The 20,760-nt window shown below is 41.6% G+C and overlaps 1 protein-coding gene across 1 annotated transcript in view; it reads left to right on the top strand.

The window, feature by feature from the left end:
* The window catches only part of DNAJC6 (DnaJ heat shock protein family (Hsp40) member C6), a 179,792-nt gene that overhangs the window by 102,254 nt on the left and 56,778 nt on the right, over positions 1-20,760 (top strand). Inside the window, exons 2-4 of the mRNA XM_070364604.1 lie at positions 14,017-14,167; positions 15,451-15,500; positions 15,608-15,756. Of these exons, the coding sequence (XP_070220705.1) occupies positions 14,017-14,167; positions 15,451-15,500; positions 15,608-15,756 (350 nt within the window). The remainder of the gene's footprint in view (positions 1-14,016; positions 14,168-15,450; positions 15,501-15,607; positions 15,757-20,760) is intronic.

The following is a 20,760-nucleotide window of genomic DNA, read 5'->3' as shown; positions in this document are numbered from 1 at the left end:
AAGTCTGCTTATAGTGATAGTTTTAGAATTTCCGTCAATGAGGAGCTAAGAGAGGACAGTCTTATTGGAAGGAGGAGGGTTGAGAGAGTCCTCTTAGAACTTCATCTGCATAATAGACAGCGCTTTCCTAAGATTCTTGGTGTATCTGGGAAAACGGCTCAGCTGATAAAGAATCCGTCTGCAGTGCTGGAGATGCAGGAGATGTGGGTTTGATCCCTGGGTCGGGAAGATCTCCTGGAGGAGGAAATGACAACCCACTCCAGTATTCTTGCCTAGAGAATCCCATGGGCAGAGGAGCCTGGTGGGCTGCAGTCCATAGGGTCACAAAGAGTTGGACATGACTGAATGACTCAACACGGGAGTTGTTTGGGAGGAAAGTTGGGTTCTTAGTCACCCTTTGAGGACTCTATTGCCTCCCCTTTCCACATTAAATGGAACCCACATGATGAAAAGAAGATTTTGCTTGATTTTTTTTCTTGGCAGTATACTTTCAGCAGGCCATCAGTCTTTTGCTTTCTCTGTACTCTGTCATGGACAGTGTTGTTTTCTCTGTTCCAGGCAACAGGACTAGTCATTAGAAGGGAAATGTCATAGTCCATTTAATGCAATTTAAGCCTTGACCTTTTGTTAAAGAGGTAAAAATGTGATGGTCCCTCACTTCCTGGAGTTGAGAGGCCTTGTGGTGGGCAGAACATTTTCTGTTTCTTCAGAATTCCACTGAGAGTTCTGATCTCATTAGATTTGATCATTATTGTTTCATAAAGGGGAACCTCTATTTGGCCCAAGTTTTGGAGAGTAAAGATCTCCTAGACAGATCTGTTCCCCTGGTATACCATGAGTGCTTAAAATATTTGTTGAATCAAAGTAAGCAATATCCATGCATTGTTTTTATGAGAATTTACTGTGTCGAATTTGGATTGACAAATGTAGGCTGACTCTGACAATCAGTCCCTGAATGAACAAAATGTTACATCCATTTTACTGGGGTTTTCCTAGCATTACCAACCAGTTTGTGATCACTGTGCCTTGCCTTTTTCTACAGCAGAGTCAATTTCAGTCTCAGTGGTCTTCACTTTGACTCTATTTCTCATTCTTTGCACTCTTATCATCCTTTTTTAATATCTTGGATCCTTTCAGGAAAGAGGAGCTAGAGATGGTTACTTAATTAGCTTCTCTTATCTGAATATAAAAACTGTAGGCAGCAAATACAACCAGCTCTTGTTAAGTTTCATGAAATCTTCATCTTTTAGGCAAGCATGCTGAGTGGGTGCTGGATGATACAGTGCTACAATCAGAAATTAGAGAAATACGAGGAGACAATGAAAGCATCTGGTTATATTTGCAGCCTACAATAATGCCAAGACAAAGTCTTTCCAAGGTTGATCTGTTTGGTCTTCCTTGCCACCTCTGCCATCTTCTCTCTGATTCTTGCATTCTGCAGCAGCCCAGTTTCATGTTTATTTATTGAGTGTTTACTGTGTGCCAGGTATCTTGCTAAGATTTTAGGAAGGTATGAGGAAGTGTGGAACATTTTCCCTGTTACTGAAGACCCAAAGTGCTGGGATTAAGGTGCGTGGGTCAGACTCATTCACAAATAATTTTGTGTTGTTCAAACTACTCCACATCTTAGGATGGAGGTGCAAAGTGAGGTGCAAGAGTAGGGACAGAGTCCTTATGCAAGACTTCAGAATGGGAAGGGGGGTAAGGGCAGAGGCTTTGGGGACTTCTGTAGTGGTCTAGTGGCTAGGACTCTGGGCCGCAATGCAGAGGGCCCAGATTCAAGCCTTGGTCAGGAAACTAGATCCTGAATAATTCAACTAATAACAGCAACAAAATATATATATATGTTAATTTTAAAATTTTGTTTAAACCTATATGCTGCCACAAAGACCAGTGCAGCCAAATAAGTAAATAAGCAGAGGCTTTGAATCCAGCTAAACCTAGATTCACTTTCGTTCTGCCACCATGGTTACTAAACTTTACCAAAGCCTCAGTTTCCTCAGTGGGACTCCCAAGGACCATCAGGCTTACTGTGAAGGCCTAATTTAGTAGTGTATGGAAACTGCTTAGCAGTGTGCCTTGTCTAGGGCATGTGCTTCACAGATGACCTTTTTACAATGATGATAGTCTCCAAGAATTTTACAACTGAAAGAGACTTAACGAATCATCCATTTCCATCTTCTTTGAGACCTTGAGTCTATGATTCTGTTGTGGCCTCTTAGCTCCGTGAGGAGCTGGGGTTGCCCCTCCTATCGAAGTCCTGAAAGTGGGTGCAGAAATATTGTATATACTGGTTTGATGGTATCAGAAGTGATAGTAAAATCTTTAATAACTGTCATGATGAGATAAGTTAATATATAAATATATAATATATTCTCTAAAATATAAAGTATGAAATATAAGTATAAAATATAAATATATAGTATAAAGTATATTCTCTAAACAAGTAAATATACATGTGCACATATAACTGTTTACTATGTGATAGTGTTTATAGCACACATTATTTATCATTCAAATGTCCATCTTTTGTGTTGATTTGGGACATTCTCTGGAGTATCTTTTTCACTAGCTAAATGATCCCATTTACAAGTGTTGACTAGATGTAGGGAATGGCATCGGGTCCTTTCTGCAACATCCCCGATAAATTGACTGTCAAAGGGGCACATTATTGCAGTACAAGAAGGCCTGAGTGTGCTGCTGACGTGTCAGGACTGTGCTGCACTTTGAGGGCCCTTCCTGGTTTGGATGCTCAAAGCCAGCATCATTGACTTCACCTGCTCTGTGAGCTGTGCCTGCCAGTGCTGAGTTCCTTTAGAACTGCTGGTGGATGCCGCACACACCGAGGCCTTCTGCCCTCTTGGTCTGTCGAGCAGCTGCCAGACTGATCCACGTCTAGGGCCACCGCTGTGCAATGTCATCAAGTGCCTTATAGTTTCGTAGCTCATGTTATGTGCCAAGTAGTACAGAAGTATTTCAGTATTTCAAAAGCAGTATTTTTGATTCTGGGTGAACTTGAATATTAGTCGTGCAAACAGCATATAATTGTTCCCCATATTACATACCAGATTATTTCAGGGTGGGAAGAAGAAACACCAGAACTATAAAGAGGTTCACCTCTGTTAAACACTCATGATTCTGGACCATCAAATGTGAAGAATTAACATGTGCTGTAGCAGAAGCTTTAGAAAGAGATGCTGTCCTTGTCGCACATGTCCCTACTGTCTGTCTTCATCAAACCTGAAACTGAAGAGTGTGGCCTTTTTTTTTTTTTTTTTTTAATTTCTGAGGCTGCTTAACTCTGCTGGAGACAGCATTTTCATGGCTTTATTCTTTTCATTCCCCAGAGCCACCTTGTAGCTATCATTTAATAAGTGTGCACAGCACTCCAGGCACTGTGCTGAGAGTTTGTAGAACTTTGACTTATATAATCCTCACTGAGATCCTGTGTGAGATTCTATTAAAGCTTCCAGTTTGCAGATAAGGATATCAAGATCCTGATAAATTGTTTAACTTCAATAGGCTATATATCCAGCTAGTAGCAGAAGTTGACTCCTATCCCTGTTTTGACTTAAGCACCATATTTTGAGTGTGGTGGCTTTGACTCTTAAAACTTTGTTTGGCATAGGGTGTGTCAGTTTTTTCACTTACTTTTTTTTCTATGAAATTTGTTATCTCTAATCCAATCCTACCTTTTTGCCTTTTCATACTGTTCATGGGGTTCTCAAGGCAAGAATACTGAAGTGGTTTGCCATTTTCTTCTCCAGTGGACCACATTTTGTCAGAACTCTCCACCATGACCCATCCATTTTGGGTGGCCCCACATGGCATGGCTCATAGTTTCATTCAGTTAGACAAGGTTGTGGTCTGTGTGATCAGATTGGTTAGTTTTCTGTGATTGTGGTTTTCAGTCTGTCTGCCCTCTGATGGAGAAGGACAAGAGGCTTATGGAAGCTTCCTGATGGGAGAGACTGACTGTGGGTGAAACTGGGTCTTGTTCTGATGGGTGGGGCCATGCTCAGTAAATCTTTAATCCAATTTTCTGTTGATGGGTGGGGCTGTGTTCCCTCCCCGTTATTTGACCGGAGGCCAAACTATGGTGGCTGTAATGAAGATAATGGTGACCTCCTTCCAAAGGTCCACTGCTTCTTTCAGTGCCCCCAACCTTGCAGCAGGCCACCACCGACCCACGCCCCCACTGGAGACTCCTGGACACTCATGGCAAGTCTGGGTCAGTCTCTTGTGGGGTCACTGCTCCTTTCTCCTGAATCCTGGCACACACAGGTTTTGTTTGTATCCTCCATGAGTCTGTTTCCCCAGTCCTGTTTAAGTTCTGGTGGCTCTATGGTGGGCTTAATGGTGACCTCCTCCAAGAGGGCTTATGCCATCCCCTGGTCTACTGTACCCAGAGCCCCTGCCCCTGCAGCAGTCCACTGCTGACCCATACCTCCACAGGAGACACTCAAACACAGTTCTGTCTCAGTCTCTGTGGGGTCTCTGGGTCCTGGTGTGCAAAAGGTGTGTCTGAGCCCTCTGGTTATTGCAGCCATGAAATTAAAAGATGCTTCCTCCTTGGGAAAAAAGTTATAACTAACCTAGACAGCATATTAGAAAGCAGAGACATTACTTGTCCAACAAAGGTCCGTCTAGTCAAAGCTTTGGGTTTTCCAGTAGTCATGTATGGATGTGAGAGTTGGACTATAAAGAAGGCTGAGTGCAGCAGAATTTATGCCTTTGAATGGTGGTGTTGGAGAAGACTCTTGAGAGTCCCTTGGACTGCAAGGAGATACAACCAGTCCATCCTAAAGGAGATCAGTCCTGGGTGTTCATTGGAAGAACTGATGGTGAAGCTGAAACTCCAATACTTTGGCCACCTGATGCAAAGAACTGACTCATCTTAAAAGACCCTGATGCTGGGAAAGATTGAAGGCAGGAGAAGAAGGGGACGACAGAGGATGAGATAGTTGGATGGCATCACTGACTCAAAGGACATGAGTTTGAGTAAACTCCAGGAGTTGGTGATGGACAGGGAAGCCTGGCATGCTGCAGTCCATGGGGTTGCAAAGAGTCGGACACAACTGAGTGACTGGAATGAACTGAATCCAGTCCACTGACTCATTTGTATAAGAACTGAATTTATAAGAATTAAAATAAAAATTCCTGATTGTTTTAGAAAATCTTATTATTTAAAAATCACTTTGACATACATGATCACATTTGATCTTTTTGACACCATGAGACATGTAGGCAAGCTTTTTTTCTTAATTTGTTCCAATTTGCAAAGGCAGAAGCAGCTTTAAAAGAGTGAAAAATCATGTGTAGAGTCACACAGATTTAAGTGAAAAAATTAAGTCTTCAGTCTAAGATCTCTCTGCCCAAAGTCCATCCTGTTTTCTTTAAGATTCTTTGAACTGAGATGAATTGGGAATGAGGTTTAAGCAGTCTTTGATTTTTAGAAGCCAAGGTAGCAGGATTTTTCATGATATATCTAGTTGTTATCCCCATGTGATCCATTTCTTGAATGATGGAAGCCAAGAATTTGAAGAATCTGCTATAAAACAAGGATGATAAAGCCTTCTGTGGTGATGACACTGGTTCTTTGCCCCTTTGCCAAGTATTGAGGAGAAGAAATAGTAATATCCTAGCATAAGGGCTAATGGTGCATCTCTTCAAGGTCCCTTTAGTTTTGGGAATTTCTATCCCAACTTTGTAGAAGCCAGGAAAGGACATTTGTAGTTTGACGGCACTTAAATAAGTACAGAGGAAAATGCCCTGTTGGTGCAAAAGAATGTGAATATGAAAAGATAAACATGTCAGAATTTGGATTATCAGTTATCCCTCATACTGGCTGATCCTGAACACTATGGAATAATTCATAATTACTAGAACTGAATGACAAAGACTTCCAGAGGTGGGAAAGGTGATGCTGTGTAGAAATGTCTTTGTGGAGGCCCAAAGAACCCACTGGGGAAGGCTGGTGTCCCAAGAACTTTAACTGTTGCCAAGAGTCCTTTGCCATCTTTTCCTTGTTCTTAATGTAGTGGATTATCTTACCAGAGCTGAGACAGCTACTACCATGATGGAGCAGGTCTTAGGTCTTAGAAATAGAGTCAAGTACTGAAAAATGTTTGTGGTAGGTTCCCAGCCTGATTGGAGTTAAAGATCTATATAGGGCTGCTCAGGGGTTTCCTTGGTGGCTCAGACGGTAAAGAATCTGCCTGCAAATACTCAAGGGCTTATGGGCAACATTTGCTTATATCTCACAGGCTGGGCTGAGAAACTCCTGTGTGACTGTGAACTAATATGAATTACATGCAGAGGAGGGAGGTCTCTATTGAAGGACAAACTGAATTTTAACATTGGATCACTTGTCTTGTCTTTATTTTATATAACATTTTTAAATTATAAATCTAATGAATATAAAATATAGAAAGCTTAGAAGTTATAGTCTAGCAACAAAAAATCACTTATCATTCTCCCACTTAGATATAATTGCTGTAACTATTTTGAAAATGTAGCAGCTTGGACTTTCTGGTGGTCCAGTGCTTCCATTGCAGGGGGCCTGGGTTCCATCCCTGGTTGGGGAGCTAAGATCCCACATGCCTTGAAGCATAGCCAAAAAATAAATATATTAAAATAAAATTGAAAATGTTGCAACTAAGAGCCTAGACTCTGGAGCAGCCTGCCTGAGTAAAATCCTGGTTTACTAACTGTGGGACCTGGGTTAAGTCACTGATGTGTCTTTGCTCCAGTTTCCTCCTGTGGAAAATTGAGATAGTCTGGTATCTCCTTCATAGGATAATTGTGAAGATTAAATACTCTCTATAAAGAATTTGGGGCTCCCTGGTAGTACAGCTGGTAAAGAATCTGCCTGCAATGCAGGAGACCCCTGGTTTGAATCCTGAGTCAGGAAGATTCCCTGGAGAAGGGATAGGCTACCCAATCCAGTATTCTTGCCTGGAGAATCCCCATGGGCAGAGGAGCCTGGCAGGCTACTGTCCATGGGGTTGCAAAGAGTCAGACACAACTGAGCAACTAAGCACAGCACAGTATAAAGAACTGAGCTTCCCAGGTGGCACAGTGGTAAAGAATCTATCTGCCAATGCAGGAGACACAGGAGACGTGGGTTCAATCCCTGGGTCAGGAAGATCCCCTGGAGTAGGAAATGGCAACCCACTCCAGTATTCATGCCTGGGAAATCCCATGGACACAAGAGCCTGGCAGACTACAGTCCATGGAGTCACAAAGAGTCAGACACGACTGAGCACACACACTGCATAAAGAGTTTAGATTGGTGCCAGCAATTCAGAAAGTTTGAATTTTTATTTTCTGTTTACTATTTATGTTTGTGTTTAATAAATCATCTGAATTCTTTCTCTGAACTCAAATATTTTTCTTTTGTAAAAATTAGATTGTACTGTGCGTTTTTGTATCCTCTTTATCTCTCACTTAGCCTTTTGTCATGAGCATCTGTACTCTTCTACAAAGTGATATTAATAGCTAATTTAATAACTAGGAGCTAGTTGCATTCTTAGAGATACTCAATCAATCTCTTACTGTGGGACAATACATCCTTTATTGTCTCTTGCCATTGTAAGCAGTACCTCAGTGAACATCTTTATTTTTTTTTGGCTGCACTGGGTCTTCACTGCAGCCTGCAGCTTGCAGGCTTCTCTAGTTGCAGCACTCAGGCTGTCTCGCAGCAGGTGGGCTTAGTTGCCCCATGGCTTGTGGGATCTTAGTTCCCTCACCAGGGATCAAACCAACGTCCCCTGCGTGGGAAGGCAGATTTTTAACCACTGAAGTCTCAGTGAATATCTTTATGCATAAATATTTGCATACCTTCTTTTTCTTTTGGTGACAGTACTTTATGGAGGAACATCCTTTCTTAGGGGTTACCAAGTGAAAATATACGCAGCCTAGAGTGTCATAAGCATATATATATATTGCATTAGCAGTGAAAGCATATATGGGGAATGCCCACCGTCCATTATGGACTTTCCAAGATAAGGCCTCTGTCAACATCTGCCTTCTTATTTCACAGTGTTTCTCAGGGTGTTTTGCCCACAGCTGAAAAATCAATTAGATGTTTATGAAAAATACCCACACTTACTTTTCTTTTATTTCTAGTTACATTAAGGCAGTTAAGACCAATCTTAACATTTTTTTGGTCTTCTTAGTAGTCATGTATGGATGTGAGAGTTGGACTATAAAGAAAGCTGAGTGCAGAAGAATTGATGCTTTTGAACTGTGGTGTTGGAGAAGACTCTTGAGAGTCCCTTGGACTGCAAGGAGATCCAAGCAGTCCATCCTAAAGGAGACCAGTCCTGGGTGTTCATTGGAAGGACTGATGTTGAAGCTGAAACTCCAATGCTTTGTCCACCTGATGCGAAGAGTTGACTCATTTGAAAAGACCCTGATGCTGGGAAAGATTGAGGGCAGGAGGAGAAGGGGATGACAGAGGATAAGATGGTTAGATGGCATCACTGACTCAATGGACATAAGTTTGGATAAACTCCAGGAGTTGGTGATGGACAAGGAGGCCTGGTGTGCTGCTGTTCATGGGGTCACAAAGAGTTGGACATGACTGAGCGACTGAACTGAACTGAAAAATACATTTATTTTTTAAATTCTAAATAACTATCAGATCATCTCAAATCTTTTTTGGACTGATGCTTAGTATAAGTAAATGAGCAAACAGCTGACTAATAGACCCATGGGAAGAGACTCTGTCCTAGGAGAGATAAATTTGGTGTCACTCTGGGAGTAAGAACAGGTCAAGTCATAGCCATGGTGAGTTCTCATGACTTGGGAGAGATAGGATGCTGTTTCTAGTTTCCTAAACATTAGGAATCCCAAGAAAAACTTGTTTATCACATCTTAGAAATGACACAGGGAGCAAAGTGTAGTTCTCTTGTGCTTATCTTGGGTGGGATTAGATTTTAAAATGAAAAGACATCACAAGACAGGATTCTACCTGGAGGCTTAGGGGCACAGACCTGGACTCTTTCTCCTTGGGTGGCACTCTCATGCTGTCTCAACTCTGACGTTCCCCGCTCCCACCCTCTTAGACCTTCAAATCTCCAGAGACTCTTTCTAAGCCCAGGGTGTGTGTTTTTCACATGAAGCATTTAGAAAAGTGTTAGAGGTGGCAAGATCTGGATTCCTAAGAATGCAGAATCTTTCAGCCATTTAGTGCAAGGATTAAACAACTTTTTCTATAAAGGACCAGATAGTAAGTACATTGGATTTTATGAGCCATAAGGTCTCCATCACAGCTCTTCATCTTGGCCATCGTAGCATGAGAGAAGCCATAGACAGTGTGTAAATGAATGAGTATAGGTGTTTTCTACTAAGACTATACTTATAAACGTTGGAATTTGACCTTCATGTAGTTTTTAAGTGTGTTTAACATTATTCTTCTTTTGACTTTTTTTTCCAATCATTTAAAAGTGGTAAAAGCCATACTTATTTCACAGACTGTGTAAAAACAGACAGCAGACTGGGTTTGGCCTGTGGGCTGTGGTTTGTCAACCCCTGATCTATTAGTCACTGTCTTCCTCCTGCGTGTCACTGTTTCTCTCTCTGTTATGTAACTTTTCGAAGACTTTCTGCTTTTCCTCTTAACAAGCTGAGTCTCCAAAATCCTTTTTAGATTCTGTGCTTCTGACACTCATATAGCTGATTAGGGAAAGCCAAAATACACTCCTCAAAGCCCTGTAATGTCAGATAGTGTCTTTCTTTTCTTTTTTGTGTCCTGGTTAGTTTGACATATAACTTGGGTATATAGAGGTTACAGACGTTGTAGCTCTGCCAAATGGTTCTGGTTTCTGCAGGGTTCCAAGGCTCTAATGAACAGAGCATGCAGCCTGAGTGATGATAAGAGCCTGATTTTTAGATAATCAAGGGTATTTATATCTTTTAATAGGTTGGTGTCTTGGAGTTCTATTCCAGCAGGAAATCAAGAGTCAGAGAGAGGTCTGAATAATCAATTTGGTGTCATCTCTTGGAACAATCATATATGAGAATGGTATTCAGGCTTGAATGGGAACTTGGGGTGGAAATGAGGATTTATAAGCATATGTTGCCCTATCCTTATTGTATTTAAAATGAAAACACGATACAGCCTTTTATGTGTGAGTGTGTTTAAAGGGAAATAATATGCCCTTTTTCTCACGGAAGCAGAACACAAGAGAACATTCTTAGATCTGTGGCCCTAGCCCTCGCCTAGGAGGAGCTGCTCATTGGGCTGGCTCCTGGCAATTATGTAGGGCTGTGAAGCAGTGAGGGTGACAGAGGCTTAGCTGCCGGAGTAATGAGATTGGTTTGGTTGGTCTGACAGATGCAGTGATTTGTGAGAGAGCTTGTTGGGAGGACAGCTGCTGCCGAGAGCAGCCAGATGAAAGGCAGACATGTGGGAGGTGGAGAGGAGCAAAGAGTTGGAGAGGGATGGCTGTGTGTGAGGCAGCTGAGGATCCTCCTGAATACAGCTGTTGAAACTGTGGACTGGAATGGAGCTGTGGAGGAGTGTGCAATGGTAGGAGTGGCATAGACTTTGGAAGGGTACAGACTTGAGCTTGAATCCCTGGCTCTGTTGCTCATTAGCTGAGATCTTAGGTGAGTTGCTACCCTGTTTGAGCCTCTGTTTCTTTGCCTTTAAAATGGGGATAATAAACACCCTCCTTATCTCCCACAACATGAAACTGTACTAACATAAAAGTCCAAGTGGAGTCTAGTGCTTGAGAGAACTTGGTAAGTGGTAGACTTTATAAGTGTTTATTCGTGTGTCTATTCATTGATTGTTCTTTGCAATTTCTAATAGAGACTTGTTTTCAAATAGATGGCTAATGGTGACTTGGCCATCAAAAGCTCTTGTGATCAAGGGATAAGCACATTACAGTCAGCATGTATTTATAGGTATGTGTTTGAACTCCTACAGCTCGGAGGAGTTTAGTAGATATAGTGAAGTATGGTTTAAAGAACACCTACCTGGCCAGTAAACACAAGAAAAGATACCTCCTCTTCTGATAATTAGGGAAACCACAAATAAGACCAAAAGGAGATGTTGTCTCATTCACCAGGTTGGTAAAAATGTTAAAGTCTGACCATACTAAGTGTTAAGGAGAATGCAGTTTGAAAACATGAAAAATAATATTAATGTATTACCTGTGAATACCTACATATGTAAGAAAAGTTTAAAGAAATTATTTGGAATGATAAATATTAAATTCAAGATAGTATTAGGAGAAGAAAGAGGGATACTTTTGTCCAGGTTGCATAGGGCTTAAATCCCAAACTCTGCCCAAGACTTATTAGCCAATGAGCCATATACACTTAGACAAGTGGCTTAACCTCTATGCCTTGGTATTTTTGATGTATGAAATGGAAAAATAATATTATCTACCTCATAAGTATGCTTTTGGGATGAGTGAGCATAGGTAAGATGTTTAAAATAATACCTAGCAAATAGTGCTGTATATGTTAACAATTCAGGGTTTTATTACATGAATATTTTATTATTCTCTATTTGTTTTTTAAAATATAAAGCACTGCAATTTAAAATTTATAAATATTTCAGTATTCTAGAAGATAAGGACTACATGTAATATAACTACAATATCATTATTATACCTAAAAATTAACAATAAATCCTTAATGTTGAATACCCAGTTAATTGTTCAAATCCTTATTGCCCATAAATGTCATTAACTTTTTATTTATTTATGTAATTTTTTTGGCTCTGATGAGGGCTCCAACCCGTGTCTGCTTCAGTGGACGCTCAAGAGTCCCAATCACTGGACCACTAGAGAATTGTCATTAACTTTTTATGGTTTGTTCAGATTAAGTTCCATGCATTGTACTTGGTTGATTGGTCTTTTAAGACATTTTCATTTATAAATTCCTCCTCCAACTTTCCTTTTTCTGGCAGTTAATTTTTAAGCTTTATTGAGGTATCATTGATATATACAACATCACCATATTTAATGTATACATCTTGATGAGTTTAGATATATGCATATAGTCATGATACTATTACCACAACCTCCAAAAATTTTCCTGTGTTCTTTTGTGTGGCTTGCTTTTTGTTTTGTAAGAACACTTAACATGAGATCCGTCTTTTTTTGTTTGTGTTTTTTAAATTTTCTCTCCAGACTTCGCACAGACACATTTAGCCATTGTCCACACGCATGTATCTACTTGTCGCTTAAAATAACTGATCAGGTTGGAACATAGATGTGCATCCATCCCCCTGTCCTGAGGGAGGTATGAAGGGAAACTCAGTCAGCAACAGATTCAGAGTTACAGAGGTTTGCTCCTGTAAGTTAAATAAGGTCCTGTGTTCTACTGTACCTGAGATCCAGAGGTCTATCCTCTTAACATATTTTGAAGTATACAACAAATACTGCATTTAAAAAAAAAAAAAAAAACTAGAGGTGCCATTCTTGCCCTTTGTCATCATAGAGTTGAAAAGTGAACAAAGATGAAAAAATATCAACATAGGAATTTCAGGGTGCAGCATAGAAATAGTATAGCTGCAAATCTGTTGACTCCTTAATATAGTAGGTACTACTCTTGCCTGGAAAATCCCATGGACGGAGGACCTGGTAGGCTGCAGACCATGGGGTCGCAAAGAGTCGGACACGACTGAGCGACTTCACTTTCACTTTTCACTTTCATGCATTGGAGAAGGAAATGGCAACCCACTCCAGTGTTCTTGCCTGGAGAATCCCAGGGACGGGGGAGCCTGGTGGGCTGCCGTCTATGGGGTCTCATAGAGTCGGACACGACTGAAGTGACTTAGCAGCAGCAGCATGCTAATAGCTTAAAATACACTTATTTAATGTTTTCTGATGAAGTAGGCATTATTTTTATCCCAATTTTATAGACACCAAGAAAGAGGCTTAGAAAGGCTTCCCAAGTTCTTACAGTTAGGGATAGCAAGGCTGGGCCAGAACCCAGTGAGAGGGACTCAGACTCATACCTGCTGGTCTGTACAACCTGCCTGGCTGTTGTTTATATCAGCTTCCTCTGCACAGATTCCTCGGAGAAGGCAATGGCACCCCACTCCAGTACTTTTGCCTGGAAAATCCCATGGACGGAGGAGCCTGGTAGGCTGCAGTCTATGGGGTCGCTAGAGTCGGACACGACTGAGCGACTTCACTTTCATGCATTGGAGAAGGAAATGGCAACCCACTCCAGTGTTCTTGCCTGGAGAATCCCAGGGACGGGGAAGCCTGGTGGGCTGCCGTCTATGGGGTCGCACAGAGTCGGACACGACTGAAGTGACTTAGCAGCGCAGATTCCTACTTCCTTCATGTATCAATCTTGATAAGCTAAGCTATGGTATGGTAAGAAACAGTCCCCAAATGGGAACAGGGTTCAGTTCAGTTCAGTTCAGTCTCTCAGTCGTGTCCGACTCCTTGCAACCCCATGAATCGCACCACGCCAGGCCTCCCTGTCCATCACCAACTCCCGGAGTTCACTCAGACTCACGTCCATCGAGTCAGTGATGCCATCCAGCCATCTCATCCTCTGTTGTCCCCTTGTCCTCCTGCCCACAATCCCTCCCAGCATCAGAGTCTTTTCCAATGAGTCAACTCTTCGCATGAGGTGGCCAAAGTACTGGAGTTTCAGCTTTAGCATCATTCCTTCCAAAGAAATCCCAGGGCTGATCTTCAGAATGGACTGGTGTGTAGCTTCTAATAATAAAGGGATATTCCTCATCCATGCCACATATTCATCACGCTTAGCTGCTAGGTCGTGTCCAACTCTTTGTGACCCCATGGACTGTAGCCTACCAGGCTCCTCTGTCCATGGGATTCTCCAGGCAAGAATACTGGAGTGGGTTGCCATTTCCTTCTCCAGGGTATCTTCCAGACCCAGAGGTTGAACCCACGTTCTTCTGCATTTCTTACATTGGCACGCAGATTTTTTTTTTTTTACTGTGTCGAGCCACCTGGGAAACCCATTACCTCTTTTTCTGCTATTACTTCTTTTTCTGATTTCCGTTGGCAGGTGCCTCATCTCCAGACATGGAGCCCAGCTATGGCGGAGGTCTTTTTGACATGGTGAAAGGAGGGGCAGGGAGGCTCTTTAGCAACCTAAAGGACAACTTGAAAGACACTCTCAAAGACACGTCTTCCAGAGTTATACAATCTGTTACCAGGTATGTGCGTTCTTCCCTTTACGTTAATGGACTTTGTGCCCCCAGAGGATCTGGTTACCTGCCAACTGCTTATCTGCCTCAAAGACTATCAATTTTGTGATGCAGTCACATGGGTCTGATTGAGGAATGCCATTGAAGTCATCAGATTGAGTCTTTGAGAAGCTACAAGCACAGGCTAGGAGGACTTGGCTCACTGTACATTAGAGGATAGTGGTTGCCATCCCTGGCTTTCAAATCCATTATTCTGGATTTTAACGCAGTACCTGCCCTTGTTAACCTAAGGCACATTAACTAACCTCTTGGAGCTCTACTTTTATACTCTGCTAAGGTTTATGTCTTCAGTGGTTTAGGAATTAAGTGAGATAATAATGCACATGCAATCCAAGTAAGCAGTACTTATGGATTGTATTCAAAACAGAATTTTGTTTTTATATTTTAATAGCCCTTTAACATTTATTTACTGGGAGAAGTTTCCTACCTTTCTCCTGTATGAAACTTTTATAAGCGGGCCATATATTTTTTTTAACATTAGGAATTAGAAAGTTCTAGGGTCCTTTTAAGTTACAGTGTGCTGTGCTAGGCTAAGTCACTTCAGTTGTGTCTGATTCTTTGTGACGCTATGGACTGAAGCCCTCCAGGCTCCTCTGTCCATGGGATTTTCCAGGCAAGAATACTGGAGTGGGTTGCCATTTAGTTACAAAATGTGGTTTTAAAGCAGAAATCCATGTGTGTAGTCCAGTATATTAATCAGCATTTTAATTTTTGTTCAAATATAATTTTATCCTTTACCTTCAGTCTCCACCTAACACCTTATAGGCCTCAACAAAGGGTCCTCTGTTTTTCCTCCATCACTTCCTCTTCTACCTGCTTGAGAAGACTCTTGAGAGTCTTTTGGACTGCAAGGAGATCCAACCATTCCATCCCAGAGGAAATCTTAGGGGACACTTAGGGGAACTGTCTTCCTGTAGGTGAAGAGGCTGAGACAATCAGTGTTAATAAATTAGCAGTGTTTTCTCCTCTGAGATGGATTCTGTTCATGAAGTGGCATCTACAAAGGATTTTGGGGTGCTCTGTTTGGAGGGGTAGATGTGTGCTCCCGAGCGTGCGGGTTGTCTTCTGTCAACAATGCTTCCTTGGTAGAGAGAAGACGGCCTTGAGGGAAATAAAAATGTGGACTGGATGGAAATGTCCAGGGATGTGATGCACAGGTGGCTGAGAGAGAGAGAGAGATCTTGGGATATTTGGATCATTTTAATGAATGCCCTTTCCTGTCTTGCTTTTAGCTACACGAAAGGAGATTTAGACTTCACTTATGTTACCTCCAGAATTATTGGTAAGTTCCTCACGTTTATTAACAGCTCAGTGGCTCAGCTCTCAACGGCTGCCCGTTGTGACCGCACACCTGTTTAACCTATTTTCTTTCTGTGTTCACCTTCCCAGTGATGTCCTTTCCTCTGGACAGTGTTGACATAGGATTCAGGAATCAGGTTGATGATATTCGAAGCTTTTTGGATTCCAGACATCTTGACCACTACACGGTATACAATCTGTCGCCCAAGTCTTATCGAACTGCCAAGTTTCACAGCAGGGTAAGGAATTTTAGACCTGATCACAAGGTTAAAACAGGGTATTTTACCCTTAAAGAGCTATTCTCAAAGCCTGTGCCCCGAGGCACATGGAGCTGAAAAACTGTGTACTGTCTATACTTCTCTGTCTGTAAAATTCTTATTAGGCTACTATAAGATATTCTGAAGCTTTTCCTTGGGTGACGATGTTTGCAGGAAAGTTTCTGTGTCAGTGAGGTACCGGCTCATTGGGGGCCTCAAATCAGCTGTGACTGGCTGCTCAGTTGTTAGGGCACGTTGCTGTGTGGCTCAGTGAAGACTGGACTGCTCCGTAGGGCAGTTGGAGACCCTCCTACTGGAGCACTAATGAAGCCTTTCACCCTTCCTTACTGCTGCTTTGGCATCACGTTGAAGCAGTGTGGTGGGACCAGTAGAGACGCACCAGTTTTAATGGAAAGAGCTTTCTGACTTTTGGTAGAGGTACATTTTTCATAGGTGAGGTGTAGCACGTAAAAGTCCACACTGGGGTCTGGTGATGCGATTGCTCGTATTTATAGTGCTGACACCGGCAGCACATTTTTAGAACATTTCCAGTGTGCCGGGAACTTTACATGCAAGACATTATTAATTCCCTCAACAGTCCTCTGAAGTAGATGGAGAAACTGAGGTACAGAGAAGTGAGGTAACTTAGCCATTGCTCTGGGCTGAGAGTATTACCTAGAAAACAGATTTATCCTCTCAAGGAGCTTTTGGGACTGGGCACAGAAAGAGTTCTAGTTTCAGGCTGGTTAAGGAGTGATGCGAGCTGGCTTTGGTTTGAATCTAATGCCAAGTCTAATATTTCTGGCCACTGAATTCAATTTACTCACTAAAATAATAAGGCTTTTTCTCTCTCAAGAACATTTTCAAATATCTCAACTTAGCCTTTAGCTATGATTGGTTCTGCAGCTGCATCTGGATTTCTGAATAAATAGAAAGGGTTTTTTACACATTGGACCTTGTAAAAGTGAAGTTAGTCACTCGGTCATGTCCGACTCTTTGTGACACCATGGACTATAGCTCACCAGGCTCCTCTGTCCATGGAATTCTCCAAGCAAGAATACTGGAGTGGGTTGCCATTTGCCTTCTCCAGGGGATCTTCCCAATCCAAGGATCGAACCCATGTCTAGTGCATTGCAGATGGATTCTTTACTGTCTGAGCCACCAGGAAAGTCCTGTAAAAGTGAAACTTGATTTCAAATATGCAAAATAATACCTGGCTGTGTTTACTCTGCATCAAGGATCTCAGTTTTGATGCCAGAAAGCATTTTGCTCCAAACTTTAGTTGCCATTAATAATCTCTGGGCCTCAGTTTCCTGATCTGTAAAATCTAGAAATTATTCTGTATGCTCTCTTAGACCACTTCCTAGCCTAATGTTCAATAAGATAAGGGAGAATTTTGTGAAGGATTCTCTTTTCTCAGAGTGTTTCCAAATAAGGCAAGAGGTCACCCAGTGGTTCTCAAGATTTAATGTACATCAGAATCTCCTAGAGGGCTTTTAAACACCCAGACCTGGCCCTTCTGCTTCAGCAGAGGGGTGTGATGACAAGCTGCTGTGCTCACAACTTCCTGGATACTCCTTCTGCTGTTGCCCTGGGGACCACTTTCTGAGAAGCACTGATAAAACTGTTCTCAAGTGGTTTGCTCTAAATTCCCATTCTATAACAGATTTTAAATGCAGCTCTTTAAAATTTCACTATAATTAACTGCCCTTCCAACTCTTATTCCATCTATTACCTTATTGAGAGCAAGTAAATTAGCATCCACAAAAATGTGGGTAGATATTTTATTTATAATTCAACAAATCTTTTGAATTGATCTTTTTGGTTTAAAAACTCAGTGCCATCATTTTCTTTCTTCTTTGTTTTTATTGAAGTGTAGTTGATTTTCAGTGTTGTGCCAGTCTCTGCTTTATAGCAAAGTGACTCAGTTATACACAAAATGCCATTATTTTCATAATTGAAGGACCATGAAACATCCTGCATAATATTCCATAGAAATTTTATTTCATCTTGAAATATTTGTGATCATCTGAAAAATTTTCCCTCTGGAAGTAAATAAAGATATAATATCATTATAGAAGTATTCATGCATATTAATATATGCATATATGATTATGCATATATACATATATGATTTATAAAAGCAATCTCTATAAAGACATTTAAAGAAAGGCATCAATTAGTATAAGCACATATTTTGTGACCAGACTTAGCAGTCTTACCAAAGGAACAAGAAACTGAACATGGAACACCTGCCTTGGGCTGTTCTCACTGCCCTCAAAGAGCAGTTCAGTTCAGTTGCTCAATCATGTTCTACTCTTTGCAACCCCGTGGACTGCAGCATGCCAGGTCCCCCTTCCATCACCAACTCCCGGAGCCTGCTCAAACTCATGTCCATCAAGTTAGTGATGCCATCCAACCATCTCATCCTCTGTCATCCCCTTCTCCCCCTGCCTTCAATCTTTTCCAGCATCAGGGTCTTTTCCAATGAGTCAGTTCTTCACATTGGTGGCCAAAGTATTGGAGTTTCAGCTTCAAGATCAGCCCTTCCAATGAATATTTAGGACTGATTTCCTTTAGGATGGACTGGTTGGATCTCCTTGCAGACTAAGGGACTCTAAAGAGTCTTTTCCAACACAACAGTTCAAGAGCATCAATTCTTTGGTGCTCAGCTTTCTTTATAGTCCAACTCTCACATCCATACTTGATTACTGGAAAAACCATAGCTTTGACTAGATGGACCTTTGTTGGCAAGGTAATGTCTCTGCTTTTTAATATGCTGTCTAAGTTTGTCATAGCTTTTCTTCCAAGGAGCATCTTTTAATTTCATGGCTGCAGTCACCATCTGCAGTGATTTTAGAGCCCCCAAAATAAAGTCTCTCACTGTTTCCTCATCTATTTGCCATGAAGTAATGGGACCAGATGCCATGATCTTTGTCTTTTGAATGTTGAGTTTTAAGCCAGCTCTTTCACTCTCCTCTTTCACTTTCATCAAGAGGCTCCTCAGTTCCTCTTCACTTTCTGTCATAAAGGTGGTGTCATCTGCGTATCTGAGGTTATTGATATTTCCCTGGCAATCTTGATTCCAACTTGTGCTTTATCCTGTCTACACAGTCAAAGGCTTTGGCATAGTCAGTAAAACAGAAGTAGATGTTTTTCTGGAACTCTCTTGCTATTTTGATGACCCAATGGATGTTGGCAATTTGATCTCTGGCTCCTCTGCCTTTTCTAAATCCAGCTTGTACATCCAGAAGTTCTTGGTTCATGTACTGTTCATGCCTTGCTTGGAGAATTTTGAGTATTACTTTGCTAGTGTGTGAGATGAGTACAATTGTGCAGTAGTTTGAACATTCTTTGGCATTGTCTTTCTTTTGGATTGGAATGAAAACTGACCTTTTCCAATCCTGTGGCCACTGCTGAGTTTTCCAAATTTGCTGGCATATTGAGTGTAGCACTTTAACAGTATCATCTTTTAGGACTTGAAATAGCTCAGCTGGAATTCCACCACCTCCACTGGCTTTGTTCATTGTGATGCTTCTTAAGGCCCACTTGACTTTGGACTCCAGGATGTCTGGTTCTAGGTGAGTGATCACACCATTGTGGTTATCTGGGTCAAAGAGCAGAGAGCACGTTTTTTTAATTTGCTGCCTAGAGTGATGCCTGGCCTGGCTAGGAAAGGTTTCTCAGATGATCAAATGTGCCAAGTATTGTTGAATATGTAGATATCGAATAAAAATTTGATTCTTGTTCTCAAGGCACCTCAGCCTAGTTGGAGAAAGAAGCCAGGATGTTCTCAAGACAAATGGAAATAATATTTACAATACATACTGAGGAAGTTTGTGAAGGGAGACAGTAGTGAGAGCTGGACCCCAAAGCATGAGTAAATCTCATCTAGGTGAAAGGAGTGGGGTTATTTCTTCTCCATGCAAACTGTAGAGGGTATCTTACCTGTCTTTTCATGATCTGGCCTCTGTGCTCTCTAGCTCATCTTTCACTGTTCTTCATGTCCTGAGAACCCATGCTCCCACCAGGGGAGACACACTGTCTCATCCATGGCCACCCATTCCACAGCCCCACTCTTTCTTTGTTCGCCTAGCTTCACTAACAGGAGGATTTCTGTGTGCCAATTACAATTCTTTCCCCTAAAAGACAGAACTGCACTACATCGTTAGCCCTTTACAGATGATCCCAGAACTCCACAGAATGGGACTAGACCCTCTGACTTCACTCAACCCTCAGGTGCATCTCAGGAAGACAGTCCCACAGCCTTAGAATTTTCAGCATAGCTCTGCTTTTGATCAGACTGCATATCTTTCCAAGTCCCTAGTCCTTTCTCTTCCCAACACTAACACTACAAGCTGATTTGCATCATATTGTTGCATGACTTAGAAACATGTTCTTGGTTCTCATCTTCCTGTCTTCAAGGACTGAAATCATTTTCTCCTCCTTCCAGACCAGTGGAGGACTAGGTCTGCAGTTAAGTCTTATTTTAATAAATGTAGATGGACAAGGCTTCCATGGATACCACTGTTGGAAGAGACCAAACACAAGACCAGTTTTGTGTAGGGACTCACATGAATGGAGCTCTGTCTATGTCTCTGTACCTTGAAACTTGAACTCAGCCATTTGACATTTTTATTATGTGATGTGTGTTTGGAGATAAAGGTGGTGATGACAGAGACAGGCTGTTTCTAAAATGATCTTATTTTGCTGAGGGGCATCATTCTTTATTTTGATTAACTTTTATGCTTAGAAACCACATGGGTTGACAGGAATCATATGAAATAATTAAATAGCAGTTTCTTAGCATTTGCATATGTAGGTATGTATGAAAGTGTTAGTTGCTCAGCCGTGTCTGACTCTTTGTGACCCCATGCACAGAATATTAAAATAGGACTCTGTGTTTAGTTTCAGTTTTAGCAGAGGATCCACACAATTGCACTCATCTCACACGCTAGTAAAGTAATGCTCAAAATTCTCCAAGCC

The sequence above is a fragment of the Bos mutus genome, chromosome 3, assembly GCF_027580195.1.
Source record: "Bos mutus isolate GX-2022 chromosome 3, NWIPB_WYAK_1.1, whole genome shotgun sequence".
Taxonomy (NCBI): domain Eukaryota; kingdom Metazoa; phylum Chordata; class Mammalia; order Artiodactyla; family Bovidae; genus Bos; species Bos mutus.
The sequence above is the reverse complement of the archived record's forward strand: the minus strand, read 5'-3'. Positions and strand labels throughout refer to the sequence as shown.